This window comes from Lolium perenne, chromosome 6 (genome assembly GCF_019359855.2).
Source record: "Lolium perenne isolate Kyuss_39 chromosome 6, Kyuss_2.0, whole genome shotgun sequence".
NCBI classification, from domain to species: Eukaryota; Viridiplantae; Streptophyta; class Magnoliopsida; order Poales; family Poaceae; genus Lolium; species Lolium perenne.
The window spans coordinates 125138910-125147453 of record NC_067249.2 but is presented as its reverse complement, the minus strand read 5'-3'; the positions used below and the strand labels follow the sequence as shown (position 1 = coordinate 125147453).

At 46.8% G+C, this 8544-nt stretch overlaps 1 protein-coding gene across 2 annotated transcripts; it reads left to right on the top strand.

Annotated features, from left to right (window-relative positions):
* Nucleotides 1-1537: 1537 nt before the first annotated feature.
* On the top strand, nucleotides 1538-7151 carry LOC127334624 (protein ADP-ribosyltransferase PARP3). Of its 2 annotated transcripts, XM_051361124.2 has the most exons (18): nucleotides 1538-1859; nucleotides 2686-3005; nucleotides 3115-3310; nucleotides 3398-3508; nucleotides 3590-3647; nucleotides 3755-3824; nucleotides 3911-4085; nucleotides 4165-4298; nucleotides 4370-4610; nucleotides 4692-4819; nucleotides 5039-5115; nucleotides 5186-5346; nucleotides 5430-5639; nucleotides 5712-5814; nucleotides 5922-6004; nucleotides 6091-6240; nucleotides 6336-6518; nucleotides 6722-7151. In XM_051361124.2, the coding sequence occupies exons 1-18, from the start codon at nucleotides 1857-1859 to the stop codon at nucleotides 6788-6790; spliced, it is 2472 nt and encodes an 823-aa protein (XP_051217084.1). In that variant the 5' UTR covers nucleotides 1538-1856; the 3' UTR covers nucleotides 6791-7151. The 2 variants fall into 2 exon arrangements, with proteins under 2 accessions (XP_051217084.1, XP_051217083.1); XM_051361123.1 differs by lacking the exon at nucleotides 1538-1859 and having other exon boundaries at nucleotides 2668-3005.
* The last annotated feature ends 1393 nt before the right edge of the window (nucleotides 7152-8544 follow it).

The following is an 8544-nucleotide window of genomic DNA, read 5'->3' as shown; positions in this document are numbered from 1 at the left end:
GGCGGACCTCCGACGGGGACATCAACCACCGCGACTGAAGGAGGTGCACCGCCGGTGGTAGGCGGCCCTTGCGGACGATCCATGGTAGCGGGATCCGGCCGGGAAGGGCGGGGCGGAGGAGATCGGGCGGCGGCGGCGGCGGTTGGCTTCAGCGAAACCCTTCGCGCGAAGTGGAGGGGAGGATACCGATTTCGCCCTCTATGCCCGCTCCCACCCCGCACAAGTAGGGGGCGAAGACCCGCCCCGTAATCGAAACGGGCCATGCAGTTTTTCCTTTTCCATCTTTGAGAACAAGATCAATAACGCATCCCGCTCCCCTCGGTCGCCTCCTCCAGGCGACAGGGGAGCCAAACCCTAGCCCCCCGCCGCCGCCACCTAGCCTCTTGCCCGCTCCCTCGTCGTCTCCCGAGGCCGCCGGCGGCTAAGGCGTCCGCCGCCGATGAAGGGGGCGGCGAGGCTCTATGCCTCTCGGGATCTCGCACGGCCGTCTCGGAGGGAAGGCGCCGTACCGGACCCCGGAAGTCGTCGCCATCCTCCGCCCCTCGCCGTGGCGTCGTGCCTCTCGGCCTCACTGCAGCCTCCTGCTGCTCGCCGTCCGACGACGCCCGGCCATGGCGCGGTCTGGCTAGGAAGGGCCCGATCTGGGCCCATCTGAGCTCGATCTGGGACGAGGCCTGTGCGCCTCTCCCCGGCTCTCCCAGTGCGCGCCCTGTCCTGCCGTCTTCCCCGGGGCCTCCCGCGGTTCTTCGCTGCCGCGTGCCCTGGTGGAGGCGTTCCTGCCCGCGTCGCCCTAGCCTTGGCGCGGTTTGCCGTCGTCCCTGCCGCAGCGCATCTCCGGCCACTCCTCGCGTCGGTGCCCCTGCGCGTCGGCCCTACTGGCGGGTCTGCGGGGCGGCTTCGGCCTTCGCTGCTCTCCGCAGCTCGCCGTCCGTCCTGCTTCTCGCCCCGTGCAACCATGGCACAACTTTGGTCTGGCTTGTGGTGGACGCGGTTAGCCTGGCGTGGCGCTGCTCGGCTTCCCGGTGACTGCCTTGTGCATCGCTGGCGCTAGCGCGCGCGGGCTCGTTGGGTGGTGACAAGCTTCATGCCCTCCTAGTTGGCCCGACGGTGGAGAGGATGTCGGACGAAAGTTCTGCATTGTGCCTGGCCGGTGCCGATGGCGGCGGTGCCTTTTTGGTGTCGTTCCCCTTCTTGTAGGCATCATCGTGTGCGGAATCTCCTGCCGTTGTGTATGTCGTGTGGTATCCGGGTTAAAACCCAAGCTCCTTCGGAGCGGGCGACGGCGTCAACTATGCCGCTACCTTCTTGAAGGCGCCGCCTGTGGAGGCATCGACATTGTGACGTGTTAGGGTGTGTTAGTCTTGTTCCACTTTTCAGATTTTCGACTCGGTTTCCCTTATAAATTGGATCATTTTGTGCGGTTTTTGGACCCGGTTTTTCTTATTAACGGAGCCAATCTTCCTCTATCATATATATCGAGCAGCTCACCCGCCGAATTCTAAATAAAAAAGAAAACAAGATCAATCTAGAAAAATTGGAGACTGGATGATACAGCCGGCGGTTTCATCCCAGCGCATCCAACAGCTCGGAGCGCCTTTCCCCCGCATCTCCCCCCTGCTTGGTGCGCTCCCCGAAGAGCGCCAGTCGCGACGCACCTAGCATCTGCATGAGAGCGGGCGGCAGGCGACGTGTCGCGGGGGCAGGCAGGCGAGGGCACACCTGGAGCCCAGCGGCGGTGACACCCAAACTCCCCACTTCTACCGCGGTCGCCTCGGCGCCTATTTAGGTCCCGGGATAAGGATGGATCGGGACCCTAATGCTTCTTGCTGCTTCCATCTCCTCGTAATCCGGCCACCATGGTACTTGCTCTCCTGCCTCAGCTCATCCGGTTATCCGGTCCATACCTGTAATCTGCGATTGACATTGTTATCATGTTACTTATTGATGTTGCTAAGACAGTAATTTCGTCGCATCTTTTTCGTTCATCCTTAGTTGTTCGTGTTTGGGAAGTTATCAATGCAGTACACGGATAAGTTCTTGCCGTTTTGTTGCAAGAAGTACTTAGTTAGGAGTAGTGAGCTTAGCTAGTACGATGATACGTCTTGCTTAATTTGGTTGATGTCACCAAGAATGGTTTGCCTATTGTTGACTACTATCTAGAGTTTTGTCAGTCTTTTTGTAGTTAACTTGCCGTTGGTTCTGATTCTGAAATATATTCATAGTGATAGATTTCAGCTGTTTACCATCGTTTTTTGAATCTTGATGCCTTGATGGTCTCTTGTTTCACCTATTGCGACTGTGGTGTGGTCTGACGTATTTCTCAGTTTCAGCCGTGAAAAAGTAGCATTATTCGCATCTGACGTGTATATTTATAATGATGTAAATGTCATGACAGTATCTGGTCATTTTATATGTATAAACTGTATGCTGGTGTCCTTTATTGGAACAATTTTTGTATATTTTACTCGAGAGATGGAACAATAAATTATTTCCTTTCTGACATTTGCATCATGCATCAAGTTGCTACTTTTTTGTTTGTGTTGCTCCATGTAGGATCATCCCTAACATGGGTCGCTTATCTGGCTCTTGAATACGTTCTGGCTTCTGCTATTACTTAGTTCTGATTGTTTTCGGATGTATTCTTAATGCCGCTCACCAAATTGTGAAATGTCTTTGTCCTTGGAGGTACACGAGACAAGATCACGAACGCATGCGACTGAAGAAGGGAAGGCTGCCCCAAAAAGGCAGAAGGCAGAAAACAAAGAGCAGGAAGGGGGGCAGCAGGGGCCCTCCAAGAGCAAGTCAGATGAGCCAGAGGTTCCGGCAAAGAACAAGAAGCTCAAAGGTGAGGAATCTGAGCTAAATGGGAAGGAAAATGCCACGAAAGAGTTCACAGACTTCTGCAAGGCAATAAGGGAACACCTCTCTGTTGAGGACATGCGCAAGATCCTTGAAGCTAATGAGCAAGATGCTTCTGGATCAGAAGATGCCGTTGTTCCAAGCTGGTATCTTCTATTTGAGATTCTGAATGATAGCTTTTAATACTAAAATCGCAACTACTTCGTCATATACAATTTTTTCTTCTAATTTCTGACAAACTCGTTGTGGCCTCAGTGAGGATATGATATTTTATGGACCTTTGGAGAAATGCCCAATATGTAGTGGTCAGCTTGAGTGTAAAGGGTGGAAATACAAGTGCAAAGGGAAATACAGTGAGTGGGCAAGCTGTATTTTCAGCACCAATAAACCTCCAAGGAAAAGTGGTTCTATAAAGGTTCCGGATAACATTAGCAATGATTTTGTAAACAAGGTATGATATCACTTTTTGAGTATTTAATAGGGCTGCATCTAGCTTCACGAGGGGTATGTAATTTGCATTTCATTTGTTTCCTTGCAGTGGCTGAAGCAACAGGAAGGGAAGGGGTACCCAAAACGTGATATGGATGAGAATGCCCATATCTTCTCGGGAATGATGATTGCGTTGTCTGGGCGGATGTCACGCTCCCACGTATTGTGTTTGAACGTTGCTCGCTTCTATATTAGGTTAAAAGTGTTGCATGATCTGAATATGTTGGTTAAAAAACTGCAGGCTTACTTCAAGGAGCAGATTCTGAAGCATGGAGGAAAAGTGAATAATTCTGTGCTTGGTGGGTATCACGTATTATAATCTTGTTTGTTATATCATGTACGAAATGTTGCACATATGGTAGTGCAGGGTGAGCCACTCCTAATGCTGGTACTGTTGCCTCCACAGGTGTCACATGTGTAGTCGCGTCTGCAGCCGAAAGAGATAGAGGTGGCTCAGGAGGATTTGCTGAAGCACTGTAATCCCTTATTTCCCACTGTCTTGTCTTCCTATATGTGCTTTATGATGATGTATCCATATGAGAATTGAACCGTGCATGCACAGGGAGCGTGGTACCCCTATTGTTAGTGAGAACTGGATAGTTGATAGCATCCAGAAGAAGGAAGCTCAGCCTTTGGATGCTTATGATATTGTATCTGATGTTGTCCCAGAAGGCAAAGGACTGCCACTTAACAAGCTTGATCCAAGCGAGGAGGCCATTGAGACTTTGGCAGCAGAGGTTATTGCCTTCGCCATGAGCTTTTTTTCATGATCGCAGTTTCTTTTTGGTTCTCAACGACTTTTCTTGAATTGAGCAGCTGAAACTTGCTGGCAAAAGATCAGTGCATAAGGACTCTAAACTGGACAAAGATGGTGGGTGTATCTTTGAGAAAGATGGCGTCATCTACAATTGTGCCTTTTCGGTGTGCGATCTGGGATCCGAGATGAACCAGTATGTTTTTGTGTTATCATATCTATTGATGCTCGGGACGAGTCAAGTGCTTACAAACCGTTTCTATGCAGCTTTTGCATTCTGCAGCTGATCATGGTACCTGAAAAACACTTACACCTTTACTGCAAGAAGGGTCCAATTGGCCATGACCAGTTGGCAGAGGAACGTGTTGAAGATTTTGGTAGCCGCGTCAATGATGCAGTTAAGGAATTTGTTCGTCTATTTGAGGAGGAGACTGGAAATGAGTTTGAGCCATGGGAGAGAGAGAAGAAATTTGTGAAGAAAAGTATGAAGATGTACCCTTTGGACATGGTACTTTCCAGCTTCTTTTTTATTTCATCCTTTCTAGAAGAACCCTGGACGCTATTGTAAATATTTATTTTCTCTTGGCAGGATATTGGATTTGACGTGCGTCATGGAGGTGCAGCACTTCGTCAATTGGGATCTGCAGCAGCACACTGCAAGTTGGACCCTGCCGTCTCTTTTCTTATAAAGCAGTTGTGCAGCCAAGAAATATACAGGTATCAGCTAATTTTACTCCTGCATTGCTAGTTGAAAGTGCTGCTTAAGATTTCTGATGGGAAAATTATCTGCATTGTGGTCTTTGGTAAAATAACTGAAAAAACGCATGACTGTGATTCTTGGGAAATCATTGAAATGGATGTAGTCGTTCAGTCACGTAACATTTAGGCGCCTTCTGTTAGCTGGGAGATCATCAGAACTGATACCTTGTGTCACAGGTATGCACTGACAGAGATGGCTCAGGATCTGCCTGATCTTCCAATCGGGATGCTTACAGATGTCCATTTGAGGAGAGGTTTGTTTGCCCTTCGAATACTTCTTTTTACATACTTGGCAGTCTATCACGGACTAATCGAATTTGGCAGGAGAGGAAGTGCTACTTCAGTGGATCCGAGATGCGGAGCCGGCACCGGAATCTCCCCCTGCTGCTGATGCATACTGGATAGAAATAAGCAACAAGTGGTTCACCCTGTTCCCCACAACTCGTCCGTATACAATGAGGGGATTTGAACAGATTGCTGACAATGTATGGTCGTTAACTTTTATCTGACATAATGTTCTTTTGGATGACCTACTTGTGATGATCTTCTTGCAACTTGTGACAAGCAGGTGGCATCTGGCTTCGAGACGATACGTGATATAAATGTTGCTTCTCATCTTATAGGAGATATTTCTGGCTCAACCTTAGATGATCCACTGTCTGAATGCTACAAGAAACTCGGTTGTTCAATCAACTGTGTTCCTGAAGATTCAGAGGATTACAAGATGATTGTCAAGTATCTCCAGAAAACATATGAACCTGTGAAGGTTGATGATGTGGTAGGGTGACATGTTACTGTGCTTTTAATTTTCATTACCCATGGGTCTGCCTCAAGTTCCGACCTGTTGCAGGTTTATGGTGTGTCTGTTGATCGTATATATGCTGTTGAGTCCAGTGCATTTCCTTCCTATAGTGAAATGCAGAAATTACCAAACAAAGTTCTTCTTTGGTGTGGTATGTATCTGTACTCAGTCCTCTAGACAGTCAGTGCACGATACAATTAACGGATTGTTGATATTGCCACCTCTGTTTCACTGGCAGTAGTCTCTTATCTTCTGCAGGAACTAGAAGCTCAAACTTGCTTAGGCATCTGCATAAAGGTTTCCTCCCTGCTGTTTGCCATCTACCTGTCCCTGGATACATGGTAATATTTTGGTTACTTTACCTGATTGATTCCCGCTGGCTGATACACTGAGCATTGTGCTGAAAACTTGTATGCTGTTGATGTAGTTTGGTAAAGCAATAGTCTGTTCGGATGCGGCAGCGGAAGCTGCTCGTTATGGCTTCACGGCAGTCGACCGTCCAGAAGGGTACCTGGTCTTGGCAGTGGCTTCTCTGGGGGAAGAGATCAAGGAGATTACAGGCACACCAGGGTCAGAGGTACTTACTCTAGTGTATACCACATACTCCTGTGTATCTTAAACCTGTTGCTCCTTATTTGATGCTGATGCTGCCTTTCTGATTTGGAAACGAAGGATGTCAAATCTCTGGAAGAGAAGAAGACTGGCGTGAAGGGGGTAGGGAGGAAGACCACAGACGAGTCGGAGCACTTCACCTGGAGGGATGACGTTAAGGTGCCGTGCGGCAAGCTGATGCCTTCAGGGAACAAGGACGGCCCGCTCGAGTACAATGAGTTTGCTGTGTATGACCCAAAGCAGGTAAACCATCTGTACCAAAGTACTCCCTCCGTTCCCAGCTATGTTCCCAATTATAAGATGTTTTGGCAGTTCAGTTTGAACTGTCAAAACATCTTAATTTAAGGAACTGAGGTAGTAGTTGTACTGTGTACTTGACATCTTCGGCGGTCGGTTTGGTGATCAGCCTGGATACACATTCAAAATGTCGTTTCCTGGTTGTGCAGGTGAGCATACAGTTCCTGGTCGCAGTGAGGTACGATGAGCAGAACATGGAAGTGGTTCCCGATGAGTGAAGGATCTGGAGCCTCCAGTGACGACGATGTCCAGTGGTGGGCAGATTGATAGTTCCATGTAGTCTGCTAGCTTTAGTGGTAGTTACCGTTGCTAGTGGAGCATTTTGTGGTCTGTGCGGCGATGCGTTTGCTGATGGAGGTGGCCTGTGTTCCGTTTTGGGCTGCCTTGCAATTTCGTCGTCGCCTGTTGGTTGGAACATGCCAGTAGGGGGAAATGCTGGTAGTAGCGCTCTTGATGGAAGGACATGTATGTACAGTTGTAGCAGAATGTATGGTGTTTACCTTGGGTCTTAGTGTGACCTCGGGCACGCATCACGTTTATACGGATCTGTGGGTATCTTAGTGCACTTTAAGTTCGTTCCGTGCCTGTATTAATCCTGGTGCACTTTGTCGTGCCTGACCTTAAGTCCCTGGATTTTGGATATTTCACATTCATACGGTGTCTGAGTGACAACGGCATCACTCCATCAGGCTGCCCCGCAACAGTGGGGCAAGTCCTGTTCATATGGAGTTAGGTACTCAGGTATGGAGTGTATATATTCTGTGATATGTAGGATCTGCGCGGATGTTTTCCAGGGATCAATTCGGACAACTAATATACTCATAAATAAGTCTGACTAGCAAAAGTGCCCGTGCGTTGCACCGGGAGAAGCGAAAACTCGAACGATCGAATGAATCATTAGTGATGATATTTCTTCTATGTTCATCATGGATGAAGGTTGTCACATTTTCTCCTATTCATGAATCATGATAAACATGTTTAATCCCAAGAAGATGAGCTTGTGAGGCTCTCGCTGCTGCACCGAAATGTAATGTCGTAGATGGTTGTCGTCACCACCCCTATATATGTAATTTAAACTTGTTATATGCTCCATTCCGCATTGTAATTAATTCTGCAGACTTGTTATGATGATTTGCGACACTCATGTCCAATCTACACTTTTTCGTGTTGCGGAACAAAGGTCGTTGTATAGAAAAGCATGGATCGAGAATTTTAAAATTTGTATTTTGAAAACATTATAACTACTCGAAGTTTGGATCAAAGTCCCTTGATCGGCCTAACTGAATTCCCATGTGTTGGCATGGACTTTCTATGTCTTATATTTTAACACAATACATGAAATCCAAACGTAATGTCATCAGGTGCTATGTGTTTTTTTTGAATCGTCATCTTTTGACAACTTGAGATCCACATAATTAAAACATATTTTGAAGTGATATGTATCCATAACATATGCACTACTTTTGATATTATACAATAAAAAGGAGCACAATATATGTTAATACAAAAACAATGAAGAAATGAATTAAAGCAGAAACATGGGTATTGAGGTTCTTCCATCAAGTATCAGATTGGGACGAAAAATTGCAGGATGAATTTCTTTTTTCTTACCTGATCAGGATGAACTATTGCAAGAAAACCAAAAAAAAATGAGAAAATGCATGTTGAAGAATTCATGCTGGAGTTCCCTTCACAGGCAAACAAAAGAATAATATTAGCAAACGTACTATATATATATACACACACGTACTAAAATATGAATATGTTAAGCAGCAAAAAATGATAGAAATTATTATCTATAATGGATGCGACTCTGAGACGATTTGCATCTTGACAGCACCAATACACATAATAATGTTACTGCTATGATGTAATCTTATAACAACGAATTTTAAGCCCAAATTACAATAGTAGAACCTTTTGAACTCAATGATAGTTTCAGTAAAGATTTTGGAGGAGGCATGATTTGTCA